This window comes from Anguilla anguilla, chromosome 3 (genome assembly GCF_013347855.1).
Source record: "Anguilla anguilla isolate fAngAng1 chromosome 3, fAngAng1.pri, whole genome shotgun sequence".
Taxonomy (NCBI): Eukaryota; Metazoa; Chordata; class Actinopteri; order Anguilliformes; family Anguillidae; genus Anguilla; species Anguilla anguilla.
The window spans coordinates 19,220,803-19,244,708 of NC_049203.1; the positions used below are offsets into that span (position 1 = coordinate 19,220,803).

The 23,906-nt window shown below is 38.3% G+C and overlaps 1 protein-coding gene across 1 annotated transcript; it reads left to right on the forward strand.

Moving 5' to 3' along the window:
• The first annotated feature begins 10,093 nt into the window (after nucleotides 1-10,093).
• LOC118222631 (NXPE family member 1-like) lies at nucleotides 10,094-23,017 on the forward strand. The gene is made up of 6 exons (XM_035408360.1): nucleotides 10,094-10,170; nucleotides 15,092-15,241; nucleotides 17,651-18,300; nucleotides 19,358-19,419; nucleotides 20,284-20,397; nucleotides 20,911-23,017. The coding sequence occupies exons 1-6, from the start codon at nucleotides 10,153-10,155 to the stop codon at nucleotides 21,447-21,449; spliced, it is 1,533 nt and encodes a 510-aa protein (XP_035264251.1). The 5' UTR covers nucleotides 10,094-10,152; the 3' UTR covers nucleotides 21,450-23,017.
• The last annotated feature ends 889 nt before the right edge of the window (nucleotides 23,018-23,906 follow it).

Genomic DNA, 23,906 nt, shown 5'->3' on the forward strand with positions numbered 1-23,906 from the left:
GTTTAAAGGAAAAGATTCTCTACCTATTGGGTGACTCCACAGCACGACAGTGGATACAGTATTTGACTAAAAAGCTGAAAGGTAATGAGAGGCAATTCAAAGTGAAAATACAACAGCTTGGATTTACCCTTTCTGAAGACAGAAATGTCAGTGTGCACTGTCGCCACTACGGCGTGCACCAGTCAGCAATATCAGGCCTGCTGTTGTAATACATTAGCCATGTTTAACAGTCAACAGATACAATGTATGAGCTCCTGATGATTCTTCTGAATACACAGCATTGCCCACTTGAATGTCATGTGATTTCTTCTTATCAAATATCACAGGTTTCTGTCTCATTCCATGGAGATAAAAAAAAAAAACATAAATAAAAGTTCCTAATTTGCACTGGGCAGACAGAAGGGTATGCCCTGTTAAAGTACTAGTCCTTCTTGCAGTGACCATCCCCAAGTCCAAAACTGAGTCCTGCTGCTTGGGTTTAGATTTATGTGGTGCAAAGCACTGTTGGCCATGTAGGTCATAACATTTGTCCCATTTATTCATTATGTTTCCTCAGGTCTGAGAATTGTGCAAGGGAGTCGTTTTCATTCATATTTGGCTGTTGATGCCCGTAACAACATCACTGTCCGATGGATTAAGCATGCTCATCCCTGGCTTAGCTATTTCGCATCCAACATAAAGACATCAGTCACCATTCCTGAAGTACTGGACAGTATAACACTTGGTCGTGGGCAGAAGGATGTGATCGTGGTCATTGGAATCGGCCAGCATTTCCGGCCCTACCCCCCAGAAGTCTTTATCCGAAGGCTACAAAGCATCCGCCGGGCGATTCTGCGGTTACACGCCCGCATCCCCCAGGCCGTTGTTGTTATAAAGCTGGAGAACACCATTGAACTGAACTCAGAGATGATAAGACGCAGTAACTGGTATGGCTACATACAGAACCTGGCTCAGAGGAAAGTGTTTGAGCGCCTGAAAGTGGCTCTGGTAGATTCCTGGGACATGACTGTGGCTGCCAACACTTTAGACGTCCACCCTAATCAAGTTATTATTTCTAATCAGGTGGCGCTGGCCCTGTCATACTCCTGTCATTAGGCATGGATGCTGTCTGCACCCCACAACCCACCCACCTACTGATGCCTACCCACCCAACCAAACTCTGCATGCACTTCTTCACATTTTCTGTCTGTTCTGGCCCCTTGGTGATGGAATGAGCTTCCCACTGCAGTCAGACGAACAGAAAACCTGCCTTCCGACGCACACGGCAGACTCATTGCACCATGGCTCCCCTGGCCCCCATTCAGATTACCTTCATTTTCTCTTTCTTTTATTGGATTTCTTTTTGGATTTTGCTACAGTTATAGAGGTGTAATGACAGGTTACCTGTCTAGTGGTACTTTCTTCACTTACAATACAAATTGTTGTTTGTTAGGTTAACGTTACTTATTGAATAATAACTGGCCTCTGTGCCTTCTTGGTGATACTGCATTTTTGTAGTCATCAGAGTAACACGGATATTATCCACTATAGATTGATAAGAGCATCTACCAAGTGTTTGTAATGTCATATAATGTATAACGGAACAGTGAAACTTGTCAGAATTGAATGAAAAATGGATAGTGCAACGTATTATAGACAAATACTTGCAGAAACTTGGTTTGGTAATTCCTCTTTCAGCAGAATAACAATCCAAAGCACAGAACTAAAAAATGATAGCGGTCACTGTTCTTTAGAGATGCAAACAAAGTCCTGACCTCAACCCCACCAAAATCTGTTGCATAATTTAAATGTGCAGCCCAGAAGCAATGTCCATGAAACTTGAAAGAGATGGAGCTGATCTGCCAAGAAAAATGAATGGAAATCATCTGAATACCTTTGTAAGGCACTCTGCGTGTAAATGTTCATGTTCAACGTATTGATTAAAATGTGTTTAATGAATACAGGTATTTCAGTGCATTTAAAAATTTGTAATTCATTCTGTGCCATGATTTGCTCCACTGTGGTGTTGTTTTATGATGATTTTCAGGTAAGACGGAGTGAGTTGTTTGTAAATGGCCGGGATCGCAGGGATATGGGGAGACCCCAGAGGTCCACTGCTCAGACTCGTAGTTTACACCTCCAGTCACTATGGCCATTCAGGGACACATCACCTCAGCAGGGCACATCACTCAGGCTAGACTGAAGCATATTTTCCCATGGGTTCAAAAATTTTCAGTGAGGAGGCTGGGCTGATCTAGTTTGCTTTTACATTTGGCAAAAAATGATGACGGAACTATCTTTATTCACAGCTCAGTAGAAATCACCTTTGGAAGTTGCTGGACAAACATGTGACCAACATTCCAAAAAGAGCTCAGCATTTATCCTGCCATTGTCTGACACCCTGACGGAAACATTTTCTGGGCACCTGTACAGCCACTCATGTCGCAGTCGCCTTGTCTTGAACATCACCCTTGTGCGGCTGTATGTTCCCTCTGCATTAATTGGAACTAGAGTGGCGGTCATCTCCCCCTTTTCTCCAGCGGTGATTTCAACTTCTCCAATCACCCTGGGGGAACAGAATTGGTCCACAGCTCAGACTTGTCGCAGCTCCAAATATACAATGACACACCGAGTTCAGTCAGAAGAGATTTGTATTTCTGAAACCGCTGGCTGATGACCAGCTAATTCAGCCCTGCTGCTCTTGCAGCTGCAAGTGATCGAAAAAAGAACCACACACTAAATTGTGTTATTCCCTTTCACTAGGTGTGTTAATTTCTAACATTGAAACTGTTGTTTTATGACATCTGAAAGTGTATTTTTGAAGTGTTTACCACCATATTAATGTATGCACTGCACTCCCACCATGAATGTTTTCACCAAATCTGAAAATGATTCTTGACTCACCTGTAAGGCTACAGAAAAACAGTATGAATATTATCATGCTGTAAATATATTTACTATCTGTGTTTACAAACATTTAAATGTGTTGACCCACAAGATTTAACAGTGAACAAGTATAATAAAAAATTTAAACAAACTATCATTTTTTTATTATTATTCAGAAAAAAAATCTTCCAAGCACCATGGGGATTGGGCACAACTTAACTATATATGCACATTTACAAAGAAAATAAAGGTGCAATATATATGCTCTCATCTCCAGCATAAGCACTTTGTAAATCAAGGGCTTATAAATTACAAGACTGTCTGCTTTGAAAATATGTTTCTCATCACTTTCAAATACTTGGTAGGCATGAGAATACTCACTGAAATGGTCAACCACAAGCTTGTTCACTAGGAAGTAGATAACACTGTCAATTAAAAGTATCTTTTTTATTCTGCAAAACACAGGCATTTCATGTTCAATCTCACTGCAAATGATTAGTCCTGCCTTGTACTCTGTCCCACTGATTTAAACCCAGTTAGTATAGAAGATGTCTTTCGGTACAGCAGCATGCAGGGCTTGGGCAAACATGTCACTATGGTCCTCATTGTCCACATTAAATGATTTCAAGGTCCATACTCAATATGGTTTAATGGTGATGTCTCCCAATTATATCCTATGTACATTTTATGTTTTTTTGCAAGTGATTTAGTGAAGTTCTTGAAGTTTTTAAGAGTGTTTTTGAAAACCTTGTGATTGTTCAGTGGTACTATGGCGTGCCATTTTTTTTAGGTCAGTATCAAAGAAATTAAACCAAATATAAGAATGTTGAAATTTTACAACTTTCTATAAGTAATTGTGGTGCACTCAATCATGTAAACTCTACTTTCTGGAAGTAATCCTTTTTTAAAACTCACATAGCCCTTTGGAGAAAAAGAATCCTTCAGAGAAGGAAAGAGTGTATTGATGCCCAGGGCATACTTCTCCTTCTGCTTACGGGAAGGAATCTTCCTTTAGAGCAAAGACAATACAAAAACATAAAATCCAAATGCCCCACTAATGACTATAGGGCCCCACCTATGTTAATTCAATGCCATGCATTTTGAAAATTCATGACATTCCTTCTTAACCCTCTGAGGTCGAGAGCTCCGCCGGCGGAGCTCGACAAGATGAAATTAACTTTCGTTTCTATTTGGATGATTAACTTCACGTGCTGTTATCATACAGACGCAACAAAAACATTGACAGAAACCTTAGAATCGCGACTTTCCAATGCGCCCATTGGCAAATAATATACATTGTTTTAAATGTTCCAAATTTGATTAATTAGATCATGTATGCTTCGCTAATCTTTACTCATTACTATGTGAATTCCACTCAGCAGGAAGTCCGCCCAAATCGCATTCACATGTTAACAACATTATAATTACTCTCCATAGAAGGAGACTAAAGGAGGGGCGATGCGAGATCCATGTGAGGAATGCCAAGTCTGCGAAAGCGGGATAGAATGTCACAGAGTGTCGCCTAATTCACTTCTTTTGAGGTGAACATTTCGTTTAATTTTGGAAAATGGTCCGTCCGGAAGCCGACACTGATGAAGAGTGGTGTCATTTCCAGCTGAGGATCAACTTCATGCATAAGGATATTTCTTATGATCATATTGGTAAATATGTGTACTGTATTGCAACGTATCTGTGTGTTTGTAGGAATATCCAGCAATGTGCGCGTTTGTAAATTCCCACACTACGAACGATTCGAATTATTGCATCTCAAAATTATAGGCTAGGCTCTCTGCGTCTGGTTGTGTTAGAAGTATCAGGTAGACTGTATGTTTTTCGATCATATTCGTAATAAATAGCTCATGCCTGGCATGTAGTGGCGTGGCTAGGATTTTAAAACTGATGTCCTTGCACAATCGATATTAGCATACTCTAAGTAAGTTCGGGAAATAGCAATAAAATAACCACTTAGCTAAACAGACCTAGCCTAGTTCAGATTGAGGCATTGTTATTGATGAGTTGCGTGTAGTTTAGTTGGAATATCAGTGTTTATTTAGTTAAGCTAATGTTTTTTCGTTGATAGCTTGCATTATTTGTAAATGTGTGCTGTATTACATTCTCTGTGTGTTTGTAGGAATATTCACTAATATGCACGCTTGTAAATTCCCACACTACAAATGATTCTAACCATTGCTTCTCAAAATTATAGGCTACCTCTCTGCGTCTGGTTGTGTTTGTTTGGTTCTTTGTTTGTATATGATGTCACATTTCATAAATTTTGTTTTCATTAGTTAGTGGTTTGTCCCTTTTTTGTAAAGCACATTTAATTTTCACCTGTTGACGGAAATGTGCTATATAAATAAAGTTTGATTTGATTTCACATTTCCTAACAATTTTGTTTTTATTATATTTGCAGAGATGTTGATCAGGAAACACGGCCTAGTTCACCACTAGCTAAGAGGCCAGGCAGACGTTGCAAGAGTACACCAGTCTCATCTCATCTTCCATGCAGTTTACTTCAATAAATGTTCTTAAATCAAAAGTTGTCTTTGTTTCTGTCTTCTAAATGGCTCACTGAGTCTTTGTCTTAGTGGTGGGGAGGCATGCGGCCAGGTGTGAATAGCCTACTTAGCTGGCAGGTATTCCTACCCAATGCATATTCATTACAGAAAGGCCATTTGCCCTCCCATTCTCACCTGGTGTTGAAAAATAGTAGTCACAACACTAACTTTTAGCAATTTATTTTATATTTCTCATTGGATTTGCTAAAATATTTTGTCATGTTTTGATACCCAAGACCTTGAAGAACACATTTCAGTGATCAAAAGTCTTATTCACAAATGTTTAGTGTGTTTTATTACAACATTCCTGTGCATGTTCAAAACTACTGTTTACAGTTTGTGTATTTTTAGAGCAGTTTACAATCCACACATTATTATGACCTACTTACTGCTGCCATATTGTTGTAGCTGAGTTTGTGCTGAAAACAAAGATATGAAACACTTTGGAATCACTGTATATAAAGTTGATGAAATTTACACAAATGTCAGAGCATCGCACAATCACCAGTGTGCCTCATTTTACCCTTAGAGAGTTAATATAAACCCTTTCAGTCTGAAATGGTTTAAAATTAACAATTTATTTGAGAAACACGCATGCATCTCAGTCATATGGCTAGCCAATATGTTGACAAGCTGTCTCTGGGTGCAGTGCTTCAGCGAGTTTTCTGACTTGTACTCTTCGAGGACATCCTCACCTCCAGGTTTCCTAAGCAAGGCATTTTCTACCATCTACTCACATAAGATAAATAAAAAAAAGTTTTCATTGTACAATTCAGTCTTCCAGGATAAAATCAAATATACCAAAACTTAAAGTTACAATCGGAAGATTTCCATTTCGTTCTCTTTGGCGGTACCAATGGCAAGAAGCAGTAATTGCAGGTGTGTTTTTGGACCTCACTTCCCAGAGATCCAACCGGATCCAACCAGCGTCGCCTGTGTGACGTCAGTCAGTTGGCACCTGGGCCACACAAACTATAACAGTTACTATTTACTGAATAAAAAATGGTTGCTATAAAAGTAATGTTATGTACATACACAATCATTGTCTAACATTAGGCTAACTTAAGCTGTCTTTACATTGCTGAGCCGGGTTAAAATGCTGTAGCAGACTTGGGATAGAATTAGTGATGATTAATTTTCACAAACGTTCTTTATCCACCTTTTGCCCGGTATGAACATCTTTACACTGCAGAGAAGAATTTGTGGGATTCGCTGTGGCTCGTGCAGTTATGTATCTGGTGAATGATTGTTGCGTGATATTTTTGAAACAACTGCCTTGCAAAATGTTACCCTTGGTGTTTCTGGTTTTGCTAGCTAAACTGTTTGAGGATAAAGCTGAGCTGGGTGTTAAATTAGCAATCAGAACAAGAAGAATAAAACAAAAACAAAGGAGATTTCATCAAAAAAAGGCATCCGGGCTGAAGGAACATATGAGGAAGCGTAATAAAATAATAACAACGCTAATCCATACTGCCGTATTCTTTTATTTAGTTTTCTCCGGCTTGACATCTTTACACAGAAATCAGACTCGGCTCTGTTCCACCTATACCTCGGCTTTATTCCGATCATTAAACTTGATGGCAATTTAAATAACGGTAATTATTTCGGATCCAGTTCGGATAAATGATTCGCAACGAGACAAAACGTTTTTAGAATGTTGCAAAGAAAATTGCAGCCGTGTGAACTGGTTAGCTGCAAAGCCGTTGCCTGGGGTCTCAAAAGACCCACCTTGTCAAATCGCCAAGTGCAGTTTTAGAACGTTTACAATCAGACGTCTTGTAATTTTGCAAGTTGCATCCAGTCTCGTTGCGAATCATTGATCTGAACTGGTCTTTAGTTAGCTACACTGCAACGTTGCAACAAGGTAGCATATTACATTCGAGAGACAGTTTGCGAGGTCGGTAACGGTCGGTAGCGTTAGCTAACGTTTTTTTATAATTGTTAGCTGACAAGATTGTGTTATTTATATGAGAGATGGACACTGTGCGCAACGTTGTCTAAACTAATGTTGCCTTTCTTGACATGGTCCGGTAGCTAGCGTTAGCCGTGCAAATAGCTATGTAATTTAGTAACGTTACATTGTCATCAAATGTAATATGAAATCTACATCAACAAATAATATGGCCTCTCATGTTACACAAAAACTTTTTAGGGTTCCATAACCCCCCTCCCCTCCCCTCCCCCCTCCCTCCTCTGTTATTGCAACGCTGGCAGACACAGGAAAAAACAGCACGCTGCTCACACACAAGTGAGTTGAACGTCTGTTGCGTTAGCTCCGCCTACCCTCTCTGGCGGACCAACCACTGATGGGTGATGGAAAACACGTCACTAACTATGCGCCGCTTGTGATTTTTTCCTGGGAATGTCGCCACAGACACCCAGTTCTTTAATCATAAATAATAATAATAATAATAATATAAATTAATTTGGCGATAGATAGTGACTTAACAGACATTTATTTTAATGAAAATCTTCGAGATTATTACTTTAAAAAAAAGGGTAAAAGTAATTCACTGCATCAGAGAAAGGTCAAAAAACAGCAGTGCTGTTTATGAAAAAAAAATAGGTAAAGCAACAAATTGATAACACTTTTCTTTGATAATGGGTCAGGTTAAAAGCCGAAATAAGCAATATAGTCTGGTTTCAACTACTGACTACCTGTCAACCAACTACACTACTGGCCTTGCAGAAGAGAGGTGACCATTCAATGTATGTGAATGATAACCTAATTTAATAAATGTGTATGGAAAGAAAAGTTACACAATACAGAGCTGCGCAATAGCCAAACCCTGAGTTCATTTTTACTTCCTCACTAAATGAAGTTTCCTAACTTTCTCAATCTGGCATTCACCATTCTAAATTTCACAAGACTCTGATTGGTGAGAATCTCAATTTAGTTTGACACTTTATTGATGATGTTATGACTCAAAATTTCAAACGAGATCTACTGCTCTCAAGTACCTGTTTTGCAGCTTCTGACTCTGAAACCTCTGTTCATGACTTCAGAGCTGGATATATTTCTACCTGAAGGCATCCCCCATTCTCTTCAACTGGAGAAGTTATTGTCACTTGAAGAAAGTGACATGGTATCCATGAGGGAAGATGGTGTTGAATGATCTGAAGGAGAAAAATCTTTAAAAACAAGGAAAAACGTAATTACGAAAATATATCCAGTACAATGGTGACCTGCTAGAAATGTGCTATTCAGGGATGGCACAGCCACTAGTAGAGATGATTTGTGATATGGTGATGATCATCAACAAACATTTTTGACATAGAAAACTGTGACCTTGTGTAAAGCATGCAAGCATGGGACAATCACAACCAATCCCACATTTTCAAACTGTTCGGCAATTGGATGCTTATCTGTCTTTTGGTTAAATATTGTTTCTTTGTTCATCTACTTTGTCACAGTAGTCAGACAGTCAGGGACATAAAGGGGTCTCACCTTGACAATATTTGTGCAGCAGAAAAACCCTGAGCATTGATTGCAACGGATTTAATAATGAAACCTACCTTCATCTGAAATGCTGTCACGTACTGTCAGGCATAAGTCAGGATTGGCCTCTATCAGTTCAAGAAGGATGTCTTCCTCCACTGCTGTATCAGTTTCATCTGAAGTTCAGCTGCATCTGTAAACCTAAACTTTTTTTTGACTACAGGAAGATTAGCACGACACCAGATAAAGATACCTGAAGCAGGTTTTAAACTGCACATAATGAATGACTGATCAACCAATTTATCTCTAAAAGTAATCTGTAATTGCACATTGCTTTCACTTGTTAACAGCAGTATTATGATGTTGCATTTTGGTCATTACCAACACTAGAGTGTACAAGACAAAACAGTAACTTTCATACGCATGTTGAAAACTAAAAGCGCCACCAGCTGTCAATTTAACTGCTCATGTCTCTTGCTGCAATGGCAGACAAACTGGTTTCCAAATGAAATGGCACTTCCCAAGTAACAGCGAGAGGTAGCATACAAATATTCATTTTCAGTGCTTCCATGTATTTTGAATGTCAAAATAAACCAAAAAGGCCTGCAGCAAGAAGCATACTTCCCTCTACTGACTAAAGCTGATAATGCCAATATGAACTGTCATAAGAAGGAAAGCACCACTAGTAAAATAATAATAATACATTATGACATTCCTAACATTCCAATAAACTATGCACAGCATAGAAAAAAACTATCTTGAAATAACTATGCCACATAAAACCTTGTGCTTCTATTTGTTGTTAAGGCAGCTATACATTTTGTTACACAAGATGGCTACTCACTTTCATTGATGAATTCCAAATAGGTGATTCGATCAGAAAACCTTTAATTCTATGCTACAGTAAAGTGACCTTTTTTGCACATATGCTTTCTCATTTTGAATCACATTTGCATTGCAGTAAACGTAAAATTGTTCATATTGCTTGTGGAAATAAATTTAAAACCTTTTGGGCGGGGCAGTAAAAATATCAAGTTTATGTGGGCGGGCGGCCTGTCCCAATAACGTCAATGTACATTGGTAAAATCACTGTTGGCTGACTAAAAGTTCCTTGATGAATAGCTTCACATTACATCTTCTGGTTTCTTGTTTTTTTTTCTTCTTTTTTTTACCATAAGGCTTATGTAATGATTTATGTAATGTAGGCATATTTCACAGTGAAATTATAATTCTATTGTTATTATTGGGGGAACAATCCATTTTTTATTTTAGATAAAATTTACTAAATCCATGGAAAGACTGAAGCAGGTGAGTGGCTCCTATATTATGCTTTTTTGTAAATTTATTTTTGTGCCTGCTCTTTGTTCTGTTTGAACAAATTGGAAGTCGTTCAAAAGGCACACTGCAGAAAACTGTTATCTTACCGTACCGAAACATTAATTATTTCCTTAATATTATTGGCATGCAGTGTGGATCATTATTTTCTGTCAGCGCGTTTAACTAATTGTTACTATTGTTGTTTATCTGCTAGGGTTTATTCACTATGTTGTGAACATGTGAAAACGTAAAAATGAATTTATAGATTTTTATTCAAACGTAAAATTGAATGCAAGCATTTTTTGTTTGATATTTCTTACATTATATAACAGTGACTGATAGTAGTCCTAATGACCATTTTGGTCATAAAGAAATGTTTTCCTTTCCTTACGTACTAGGTCTATTGAGGAAAACGCTAAAACTTTTACATACATATTATCCATACGGAATGTTAATCATTTCTCTGGGCAGGTTGCCTACAGTGACAAGGCATCTTTCTGGTAGCAGAGTCACGTCGTCATACAGTCAATCTCAGCCGCAATAAAATGTTACACTTACTGTGCAATAATGCCATTGTTAATCACTGGTGCGCTAATCGTATTATTAATCGTATATGATATCGTACATATTACAATATATTTCCCATTAGTGGCGTCACTGGGGTTGGTGTCTAGTGACGCCACTGATGGGAAATATATTGTAATATTTACGATTACAGGTAAGAACTTGTTACATGTTGCCCCATCCCAGCACTTTTTCATAATTTGTATTTGTCCTAATACTGTAGCTTATTCTTCTGCCTAGTTTGTTTTGTAGAGGTTAGGTCAGTATTGGGATGGCAGGTATGCCATCCCGCCAAGTTACGCCTTGGCGGGGGCATGCCCCATACCTATACATAGTGTTCACTGTGTGAACTGTGTTCTTGGCTAGAACTAGCTGTACAAAATAAGTATTGTACCTTACTGAACCTGTGTTTAGCAGTTGTCTATGACCACGAAATGCACCTTTTGTACGTCGCTTTGGATAAAAGCGTCTGCCAAATGAATGTAATGTAATGTAATGTAAAGGATATATAAATGTTTCGACTCCCCCGACCTTTTGTTTTTACCTCTTTTGGGGGGGTCCAACTCTTAATTAGGGGGGTCAGGCCCCCCAATCCCCGCCGTAATTCGAACACCGGAGCCGCGCCCATAAAGTGACATTCGATCTACCAGTATATCACCTTGTGCTACATGTAGACTTGTTTGACTTGTATTGCCACTTTGGTCACAATGATTTGCTTATAAGAAATGTTTGCTGCGGGCAAAACATTCCAATTCAAATGAATGAGAAATATCAGACTTTTGAAGGCAAAATAAAAATAGAAATTCTGAAACTCAATCAACGATTGCTACATTTCATATGAAAAGCAGATTGTAAAGATATGTAATAAAGTATGTACATTTTAATATTTTACAAATACTTCAGGACAAAAACAACCACTGTTTCACAAACTGCTGGTCATAACGAAATGTATGATCACAAAAAAATCGTCAGATGAGGTTTTCTTTTCTTGCTCCAGCGCAAATTATGTGCCTAAAGCTCACATTGTGGTAATCAACAGAAGCAGGCAATAACATTTAACATTTTCCCTTAATCAAACAACATTTGAAGGCTGAACAGGAAAGAGAAAAAACAATTGAATATCACTATTTCGATTTTGTTGACCAGACCCGTTGAAAGAGAGTTGCAACACTCTTTGATCTCACCGCCACGTGATCACGTGGTTCATGTAGCTCCAACAAATCCGCGCTGTCAACCTGAATGGTCTTAAGCGGGACAGACAGCAGCAGTAATTATATTTACAGCAATTTTCGGTAAATATTAACGCATAATGAGCATTGAATACTGTTGTGTTCTGTCATTTATATGTCTGATACTGTATTATTATTATTTACATTTATTTATATTATATTACTTACTTTATATAGGCGGCAATATCGTAAAGCAGAGTTAGAGATGGCTACGATAATGCTACTACTATGCCAGCTACTGAGGACTATTGTTTTACTTTAGCCTACATTTAACGTTAGCTTGTTGAAGTAAACGGCACTTGTTAAACACTCCGGCGTTCTTTTATTCATCAGCCGACGTTACAATTTACTACGTTGACGACACTTATATTCAATAATAGTAGCCTATTTCTGGGGAGTGGCGGAGAGACAGCATTAATCCGTTTTTCTGTGTTTAATTTTGGAGGGAAGGCGGGGGACTGTTCCCATAACGTAGTGAACAGTTACGAAAAATATTAATGCATACTGTAAATTACAGTATGTATGCATTAATATTTTCCTCGTGCTTCTATGGTCGTAATTCCTCACATCCTAATGTTATCTTATGTTAAGACATTCACATAGGCTAAAACATGCACACAAAGTAAATTTGGAAATGCAGAGTAGCTAACAGCTGAGGATATGCTAAGAATACGATGTACACACTATAGACCAGATATAAACACTATAGACAGTAGTGTATTCATATTTATACTACTGTCTGTCATGTGTTTATATCTGACCTATAGTGTGTACATCGGTTATGCCTTTGTTCACACAACACTTGTGCTAAATAAACAGTAACTTTAAGCTAAATAGCTGTTGAACTAACAGCAACTTGCTACTCGCGGCTCATTTCTGCGGTATGGTGGTATTATAAAATAAAGGCTGTAATGAAAACTAATTTTTTATCGTCAGAATGTATGTTGTCACAGATAGCCAGCAACCCCGGGCCAAATCTGGCAGTCATGGCTAGCTATCTGGCACCTGTCTCTGTGCTGTGTGTGCCAGGTGTGTGCCATTAAAATCGGCCTTAACCTATGGCCATTTACACAACTGAACCAAGTTTGCGTGTATGTGAAATACGTTTCGAACATATACCAAATATTAACTAAGTAGCTTGTAAATAGCTATTTTAGCCTATTCGCGGCTAATTTCTCTGGTGCCATGATGGCTTTTTGGCTGTATTGAAAATAAATTTTTATCATCAAAATACTCCTGCCCAAATCCACTGGCTGTCTGGCGCCTGTCTATGTTGTGATCTAAATGGGATTGGGTTTTCCCCTTGAAATCAGCCGTATGGCCATACTTAAGCGAAACCGAGTTTCCCATGTGAAATATGTTTAGACCATTTCAATTGAGAAATATTACAATGCCCCAGTCAAACTACCAGTAGAACGTGCATGTAAGTCAAAACTGTATTTAAGGTTGGGTACTGAGGCGAATTCAACATAGTTCTGCCCAAAGCTACTGGCGATCTGGCGCCTGTCTCTATGTTGTGATCTAAATGGGTTTGCCCCTTGAAATCAGCCTTATGGCCATTTACTAGACCCTGCGCAGTTAAAATGCTTATATTATGACCAAAGACTATAAGGTTACTTACACATTGATTTTAAAAGTATTAGATTGAATTAGATTGTTTTCCCTAAAAATTATACAATGGTCGACATTGCCACCTGGTGGCGAATTTGGTATTGCAGGGTTTCCCCCAGAAAAGTTGTTAGGCACGGTGGCAAGTATCTTTTGGCGGGGGCCCGGCGCGGGCCAGCGACAGACTGATGGCAGCATTAAGGTACCGCCCTATAATTTCTGTGATAACAGAATCACGGACGGAATCGCGGAATTGAGAATTTAAAAACGCTATAACACAGATTCCACAGGGCCCTACATTAAGTCAGTGCTAAAAGCTGACTGGAGATTTGAAAATATAACTAGGTAATGTGAATGCCGTTATAAATAAGTCATTTATTCGATACACATTTTTTTTTTGAAATCAACTATTTACAGCATAGCAGAGTCTTACAAATAATCTGACAACGTACAGTCTTGGAATGCTGTGTTTATAACAACAACAAAATAAATTAAAATAAATAATATCAAAGTTTTTGCACTCTACAAAAAACTTGAAAAAAGTCCTGATTGGCTACTGATTCTTATAGCCTTGGAATGCTGGGCACATTTCAACAACAACAACAAAATAAATTAAATTAAAATAAATAATATCAAAGTTTTTGCACTCTACAAAAAACTTGTATTCAAGTCCTGATTGGCTACTGAATCTTACAACAAGCCTTGGAATGCTGGGCACATTTAAACATTTAAAAAACTATCTAAGGTTTTTTGGCTTTTACCTTTCCTCCTTGACATTATACCTAAATGTCACAAAGGAAGTGAGTGTGTTAGTGACTGTTTGGCTAGCTAGCTAAGTTAGCTAAATGACCACGTCATAATTTTTTTCCTGACCGTGAAAACTGCCTGACTTGTTTACATTTTGGACAGATGTTGCTCCTGAGTAAATCTATCGTTGTTTCCATCGCAGCACGTTTGGTAATCGATCCGGGGTGAAGGGGTTTTTGAAGGCGGATCTATAAAATTCAACTAATTTGGTTGAATTATTTCTTAGTGTAAAAATACGTCAACAATCCTGAAATAATAAAATGTGGAAATAATTTAATATTTATTTAAATAATAAATAAATAAATAAATGATTGAGTATGGAAATAAATCATTAAATCAGGACATGGATAATGGAATGTGGGAACAAATGTATAATTGAAATTGTAAATAAATGTAACTTTTATTTATTTATTTATTTAATATTGGCACAAATGTTTCTCCATACTTCAGTGTCCATCAGTGCTGTTTGGTTTTTTGCACTTTCAGTTTTTTGTATAAGCCAAGCTAGCCAGCAGATATATTTTTTCTCTGTCTCCTTACACTTCTATTTAGTTAGGTTTGTCTTGCACACAACTAGATAGCTCTGACTTATTGCCTAGGCACAGATCCTCATCATGCTGCTTCACCATAATTACAGACATCAGGCCATAAAGAGCATAACATTAATTGAGGCTGCAATGACTTTTTTCTTTTTTGTCCTACAGAGCACAACAGACCTTCCATCAGCAGTTTGGCATCCTTTTGGAACACAGGGATGCAAATATTTGAGAAAGAAATGGATGTTAATTTCTCTGTGTGCCCTAAGTTTTTTGTTTATGTATTGTTCTAAACTATACAAATGGACATCAATATGGGTAATAGCAATTTCATTTCTCATTAATTTATCGTAGTAATTTAATCTCACAGGAAGCTTTTCAGAATTCAAGTATCAAAATTTCTAAATCATTTTTTCCAGTGTTACTGTTTGCTCATAGTCATACATGATGCTACTAAAACATGAAGGTGCATAACATAGTTGAAGGCCAACTATTCCACTGTAGGTCTCTATCAGTACAACTGTGTTATTCTCTGAGCAAACATACTGCAGAGAGAATAAATTGCACAATTACAGTCATTAATTTGATCATTTAAAAATTAACCTTTTATGTAATTGTTTGCAATGTACCACAATAACCACAGTATGAACATGGGAATTTTATTCTTTGTGGCATGCTTAGCTATTTCTGACAATGTGGTTTTTAGAGGGTAAATAATCCATCTAAATATGAAAAGCATCAAATTAAGAAAAATTAACAATTAATTAATTAATTAATTAATTAGAATTCTGGGATTGCAATTGTTGGAATGAAAACCAGCATACACAGGGGTAGTCCAGGACCAAGGATGGGAACCACTGTTCAATAGGGTGCTGTTTACTATGTACAGCATAAATATATTTGAAGCCATATTATGCAGGGTTTCTTTTTTTTACCACTGCTGTGGTCCTGTGTTTACAATCAAATAAGACACCTCCACTGTCTTCAACCCACCACTCACTGCTAGTACCTGACTTCGGTCATCTAGCTGCCTAACATAGCTAGCTGGATAGCTAGAGGTAATATTACTCACAGGTCCAACAGAAAACAAGCCAACTCCGCATCACTTTTCATCCCCTTTGCGAACTTCAGCTGACACCACCAAAGAAAAGCAATTCCAAGGTTAACTCTGGTTCTTGAACGAGCCCTGTTGGCTTGTCTATTTGCTTCGTTGTATCTTGGCTTCTTCGCTAGCTAGCCAGTAACAAACACTGCCAAAATATGATTCCAAACCTCTGTCTCTGTAGCCACATCCACCCCTCTCCACATGGAAAAGTGTGCCATGCCCATAAACATCCCAAACACATTTTAGAATTACAGATACATGTAAAGGTGCACAAATTTGGTGAAAGTTTATAAAGACAAAGATTGCCAGTACATCATAGGTATGCCTTAGTATTCTTATTTATATTTCCCAGTTAAAAATCCTGCATAAAATGCTTTAAATTGAAATGATGGCATTACATGAGATTACATTTTCCATTAAAAAATGCATTTAAACAAAATGCAGGAGTGACAAATGCACATGGAGGCTTCTATTTATTCTGCTAGAAGCTCATTGGCACTATTACTTTGAAAAGAGATGGAGGGAGTGAAAGGGATGTTGATGGTTATATACAGTGCCTTCCAAAACTATGGTACTGGTAGAGTGAAATCTGTTGTTTTAGCTATATACTTAAAGTGGAATTCCATCATAAAATGAACTTATACTTGTAGAAGTGTAGCTGTCCTCCTGATTAATATGAGCTCTGAGCCAGCTCTCAAACACTGTGAGTGCATAGATATACTGTAGGCCCAAACTACTGGACATGCAACAGGTACCTGCTTTACTAAAGACTATAACAGGCAGGCACTTACAGTCTATGGACGGGCGTCAGACAATGACAGTCACAGGTTGCCTCTCTTACTAAATACAAATTGCGGGGCTGGGTATTACTACTTAGACTGCATCCAGGATAATGTTACTCGTTAGCAAGCTAGGCACTAAAAAAAAAGAAAGGAAATCTATGTTTAACTGTTCAGTTCAGTTTACTGCTTAAGTTCTACTGAAAAGCAAACGCTGCCTCTGTTGAGTGAATAGCATGGGTTTAACGTAAAGTAGGAATTTATTATCAGAAATGATGGTGTTGAAGATAAAGATAACTAATGACGGAGTCAGGAGCACTTTTTGATGTTTTAATAAAACAACTTCCATTTTTGGCCAATTGTAGGTTAAGGAGTCCATTCCAGGACTGACTATGTGGGCCTCCTCCTACTTGACAGAAGGGCTATGCAACCAAATATTCAACTTTATTACTTTAATTTACTTTACTTTAAGTTCATTTGTGAACTTACTTTTTCACAGATGAAAATGGGGGGCCTTGACAACAAAACAGCAGTTTTTGTAAAATGGTAAAACATACAATATATGCATGCAAATGTCAGTATTCTTGTGTCATTCCTCTTTTGATCTGAAATCCAAATGACTTAAGTATGCAGTATAGCAAAAAGAACTGATTTCACTCGACCATCACCAAACTGTTGAGGGGACTGTATATGTAGGTTTTGAGGTGTGCTGGGCATTGATGACTTTTGAACATTAGACTCTGCTTTGAGCATCCAACACCTTCAAATCTATTTAAAAAAAAATACTTTTTAATTTCAGATGTTCATCAATTAAAACCCCCTTGTAATGTTCTGTCATTGCAGGAGCAATCTGAGACCCCTCTCAAAGAAATGACCGTAGATGAATTAATATTCTCATTATCATGGGCTTCCTCACCCTCCAACTTCACCTCTTTCAACAGCTCTTCCAGTGCTCAGCATAGTGTGGTCAGGCTAGAGCAGCCTAGGCCTCAGTACTGTGTTGGTGATACATTGAATGTGCTCGTGGAGATTAGGGACTATGCAGGGCACCCAAAAGCATATGGCGGGGACTTCATCCTGGCCCGGATCCACTCTCCAAAGCTCCAGGCATGTGCATCAGGAGATGTCACTGACCTCCTCAATGGCTCCTATCGTGTGCATTTCCACTTGTTTTGGCCTGGAGAGGTGCAAGTCTCAGTGCTTCTGATCCACTCCTCTGAGGCAGTTAAGGTACTCCAGAAAGACTGGATGAAGAATTACAATAAGTCCATGCACATGGGAACCTTTAGAAATGGAAAAAAAGAGGAGAAGTCTCAGTGTGCCCTCCGGCTGAGCTCAGACAGACCCCTGTGTCAGTACAGGAAGAAGGAGGATGGCGAATATTACGCCTGCTACAAGCCCCATACCCTTCCCTGCGACTCTCTGTCCATCATGCAGTCCTACACCCACCCAGGTCCTAATCTGACAAAGGAGGAAGTTCACCTATTAGCCCAGTAAGGCATCTGCTATTCAAAATATTGTATGTGTTCTGGTCTAATGGTACCAAATATGGTAGTTCTGTGCCTTACCAGCTACTCAAAAAGGTTTAGAGTTGAAAATGTTTGGTATTTATCAATATCTTATTTCATACTTCTGAATAAATTAGAAATATTTTTCAGGGTGCGTTAGAGGAATTACATCCTGCAGCTTCTGTTTTTGATGTACATGATTTGGACGGATCACAACAAAAAGACAGAAGTATTTATTATTGATCCTGTTACATTAATGGGTATATTGGTTGTACAGTGATGTGCAAAATTTTGGCTCCCCTGGTTTAAATGTCTGTTACAATTACTCTCTAAGTGATCGAAAGCAAACCTGAACTCTAAATGGTACATTAAACTTGAGACCTTTCTGCAAATTCTATAGCAAAATAGATATTTATTATTTGAATTTTTTTACTGTTTTTAAATGATAAAAAAAGAAAAGGACCCTGTGCAAAAGTTTGGGATCCCTTTTGGATAATTCTTTTTTACTTTTTAAAAAGATAATTACTAAGGCCCGGACCAAGGTGATTTACTCCTTAGAGCTTCAGTGAGTCAGGTGAATATATTTCCAGGGCTAAACTATTTATTCTGAAGTAACTTCATGCCTTCAAAGTATCCGACTGTGGTGGCTGTTCTGTCTCTAAACTGTTGTCCAAGGATGTCAGAATCAAGTTAGTTCACTTCCACTAACAAGGAGAAGGCAGGTTAGCTTCTCTTCACTTAGATATTAATTGTGAAAGTCATTTTGACCAGGGGTGCCCAAATTTTTGCACTCAACTGTATATTCTGATTCAGCATGACATATGGGTAAATTTCTATTTATTTTTACATTGCAGGAGCAATTTATGTTGAAAAAATAAATAAGTCAATTTGAATTGTGACACAGTATAAACCCTTCTATCCAAAATGGTATTGGGAGCAGATGCGCTATAGCCAATGTGGGTGAGTCGAAATTAAGTTCTTGAGTTTGCTGTGAAAGTTTGTTTAACCATCTAAATGTCATGTTTATAATTGTATTTTTTAGGGAAAATACTGGAATAGAAATACCAAACAGCTTCAACCCTCTGACAGTCGCTGGTTGTTCTGGTATGTTCCTTTTTGCTTGTGCCTGATACTTCAAACTGCCTTCTTAAATTACAAATTTCATAAACCAAGTAATAAAAAAAATTGAAATGAGAGCATTTGTACTTGTTGTTGGCAGCCATATTACCTTGTAACTTTCTGCTAACAAATGGCTCAAGCAAAGGAGTGATGGACTTGGTTAGTGCTTGAATGAAAGACCTGCATAAATTGGTTGACCAGAAGGGGGTAATACAATTGCATCCAAGTAAATAAACATTTGTATCAATGCAATGACAAGGAGTCACATTCTTTCAGAGATGTTAAATTGAAGTCCTGATTCACTGTGGTTATTAAAGCTCACCCTTCACTTTTCACAAAGAATAGGGATTTTTCCTGGTATCCTGGCTATATTCCCAATCTGGCTCTCTCAAACTGGTCACCAACTATCCTTGAGTGTAACTTGCTAAGTAGGTCCCTCCTCCCTACCTTGACTGATGTATGATATGAGCTTTAACACATCAGTCAAAGCAAATATGTGATATGAGCTTTTTGTCTCAAAAAGGCTGCCATTGGTGGTGGTTGAGGTGATTTTCCTGACTTCTCAGTGAAGCGCTTTGAGATTGTGCTGCATTAATGCAATACATTATTAATAAATTAATAATAAATTAAAAGAATAAATTATGCCATAGTGTCATTGAACATTGTGGAGACAATTAGTACAGTATATCTTTCCGATGTGCATTCAGCTATATCTTTTTATTTCTGTCCTTTTCAATCTTTCAGGTGCAGAGCACAGACCTACTGAAAAGTGTGTGGCAGGAATGAACTCCCCTTTTCCTGGGGGATATTTCTATTTAAATAGGTGGTCCTCTTCCTCCTGTCATGCAGGCCCCTTCCTCAGTGAAGATGCCATTACCAGTTGTTTAAAGGGAAAGATTCTCTACCTATTGGGTGACTCCACTGCACGCCAGTGGATAGAATATTTGGTTATAAAGCTGAAAGGTAATAACTTGGATGACTCAAAGGGAAAGTACAGCTTGGATTTACCCTTGCTGAAGACAGAAATGTCAGTGTGCACTGTCGCCACTATGGTGTGCACCAGTCAGAAATATCAGGCCTGCTGTTGTGATACATTAGCCATGTTTAACAGTCAACAGATACAATGTATGAGCCCCTGATGATTCATTTGAATAAACAACAGTGTACACTTGAATGTTATGTGATTTGCTCTTATCAAATGTTACAAATATACTTCACAAGTCAAATTTTGTAAGGTTTAGGTCTTATTCCACGGAGCTAAAAAGAATTAAAAGTTGGGGGCTCCTAATTTGCACTGGACTGGCAGAAGGGCACATCCAGTTAAAGCACGAATCCTTTGTGCAATGTCCACCCCCTAGTCAAAAACTGAGTCCTGCTGATTGGGTTTGGATTTCTGTAGTGCAAAGCACAGTTAGCCATTTTGCAAAAAAAAAAGGTTCCTAATATTTGTCCCATTTATTCATTTTGTTTCCTCAGGTCTGAGAATTGTGCAAGGGAGTCGTTTTCATTCATATTTGGCTGTTGATGCCCGTAACAACATCACTGTCCGATGGATTAAGCATGCTCATCCCTGGCTTAGCTATTTCGAATCCAACATAAAGACATCAGTCACCGTTCCTGAGGTACTGGACAGTATAGAAGCTGGTCGTGGGCAGAAGGATGTGATCGTGGTCATTGGAATCGGCCAGCATTTCCGGCCCTACCCCCCAGAAGTCTTTATCCGAAGGCTACAAAGCATCCGCCGGGCGATTCTGCGGTTACACGCCCGCATCCCCCAGGCCGTTGTTGTTATAAAGCTGGAGAACACCATTGAACTGAAGTCAGAGATGATAAGAGACAGTAACTGGTATGGCTACATACAGAACCTGGCTCAGAGGAAAGTGTTTGAGCGCCTGAAAGTGGCTCTGGTAGATGCCTGGGACATGACTGTGGCTGCCAACACTTTAGCGGTCCACCCTAATCAAGTTATTATTTCTAATCAGGTGGCTCTGTCCCTGTCGTACTCCTGTCATTAGGCATGGGTACTGTCCGAAAGGTTACTCTGTAATTATATGTATTTGGATACTTTTTTTTACAAACTGCATTTGGAGATACTGTATGTTGATAGCATAAGTGGCGTAAGAGTTATTATTTTGATTTCAGGATTAAAAAAGAAAAAACGTACCATTCGGTCAGCGGGAGAAGCGGATTGGTCTCTGCTGGTCCGGCTGGTGAAAAGAGCACATGCACCTGGGCAGCATTAACTAATCAGCCCAGGTGCTTAAAGGTGTATTGCTCTCCACAGTTTGGGTTCGAGACTGGGAGCTCACACCGAGAGGGCAAGTTTAGATTTTTGATTTCGTTTAGTTTCAGTTTTGTTTGTCCCAGCACAACAAAGAAGTTAAATGCTGCAAAGCGGGTCTGCTGAAGAGCAGGCCAGCTTTGAGCGGTGAGCCGAAAGGCTGCCGTTCATTTTTGCTTTCTTTTGACTTTATTATTTTAGTTTGTTATTTTAGGTTTTCGCCCAGAACCTGTGATTAGATTTTGTTATTTGTGTGGATGCACTCTCTCTCTCTCTCTCCAAGTGGCAACCAACGGTGTTTCTCTGAACTGCTGCATCTCCCTCTCAGGGGTGTCACACCCTATACATCATCCCTGTAGTGAAGCATGGTGGTGGCAGTATCATACTATTTGGATGCTTCTCTACAAACAATTGTCTGCACCCCACAACCCCTGGCCAACCTACTGATGCCCACCCACCCAACCAACCCCTACATACCTGCATGCACTTCTTCATGTCTCCTGTTTGTTCTGGGCCCTTGGTGGTGGAATGCACTTCCCACTGCAGACTAGCAGAAAACCTGCCAATCTTTCGACACACACTGCAGACTCATCTGTTTATTTTGAACCATGGCTCCCCTGACCCCATTTAGATGACCTTCATTTTCTCTTTAATTTATTGGATTTCATTTTGGATTATGCTATAGTTATAGTGGTGTAATGACAGGTTACCTGTCTAGTGGTACTTTCTTTACTTACAATAGAAATTGTTGTTTATTAGGTTAACATTAATTATAGAATAATAATCGGCCTCTGTGCCTTCTTGGTGATACTGCATTTTTGTAGTCCTCAGAGTTAACGCTGATATTCTCCACTATAGATTGGTAAGAACATCTACCAAGTGTTTGTAATGTAATATAATGTAAAAAGGGACAGTGAAACTTGTCAGAATTGAAGGACAAAATGGACAGTGCAACATATAGACAAGTGCTTGCAGAAAACTGGTTTGATAATTCACACTTAAGAATAATAACAATCCAAAGCACAGCACTTAAAAATGATTTAGATCACTATTCTTTAGAGACCCAGACAAAATCCTGACATCAACCCAACCAAAAGTTGTTGCATAATTTAAATGTACAGCCCAGAAGCAATGTCCATGAAACTTGAAAGAAATGGAGCTGATCTGCCAAGAAAAATGGATGAAAATAATTCCCAACCAATGTGGACAGTTGGTAGATACTTAGCAAAGACTTCAAGTTGTTATTGTGGCAAAAAGTGCTTCCATGAAATATTAATGTGAGGGGTCTAATTACTTATCCAAGCAACATATTTCAGTTTTATCTTTTTAAATATTTGCTTGTTTCTAACAAATTTTCCCTTTTAAAATGTTCTCTTTGAGCATGTGAGTTTTAAATAAAAATATTAAATGGATAAAATTGAATATAAAAAAGTATATCTAAATATGAATGTGTGATTTTTGTAATCCAGCATAATTTTCCAATGTCTGAATACCTTTGCAAGGCACTGTGTATGTAAATGTTCATGTTTAACTTGTTGATTAAAATGTATGTTTAATGAATACAGGTATTGCAGTGCATTTTTCAATTTATAATTCATTCTGTGCCATGATTTGCTCCACTGTGGTGTTGTTTTATGGTGATTTTCAGGTAAGACAGTGAGTTATTTGGAAATGGTCGGGATCCCAGGGATATGGGGAGACCCCAGAAGTCCACTGCTCAGACTCGTAGTTTACACCTCCAGTCACTGGCCATTCAGGGACACGGTATGCACAGGCATAGTTCAGATTCGATCACAAGTGTAGAAGTACCTCAGCAGGGTGCACCTTTACCATCTAAAGGCACACCATGTAGCTTTGGTAAAATAAGAACAATAATAATAATTAAAAAAATAATAATAACAACCCTGGAATACTTAGTAACAAACTATTAGAACTTGTTCCTGATCTCAGCTCAAATCCAAACAATGACCTTCTTAAGCAGCACACTAACAAACATCACAAAAGAATGCTTCTTTATTTTGTAAATGTGGTGGTACAATACGGGGCGCCAATTCTACTAAGCATATATTTTGGTTATACATATTTTACACTCAACAATTAGTTTAAGGAGAACAGATTCCAGTATGTGAATATAGATTTTTTTTTCCTATTTAAGATCTTCGCACTGCTTATCGTCCTATCGCTTTCGTGA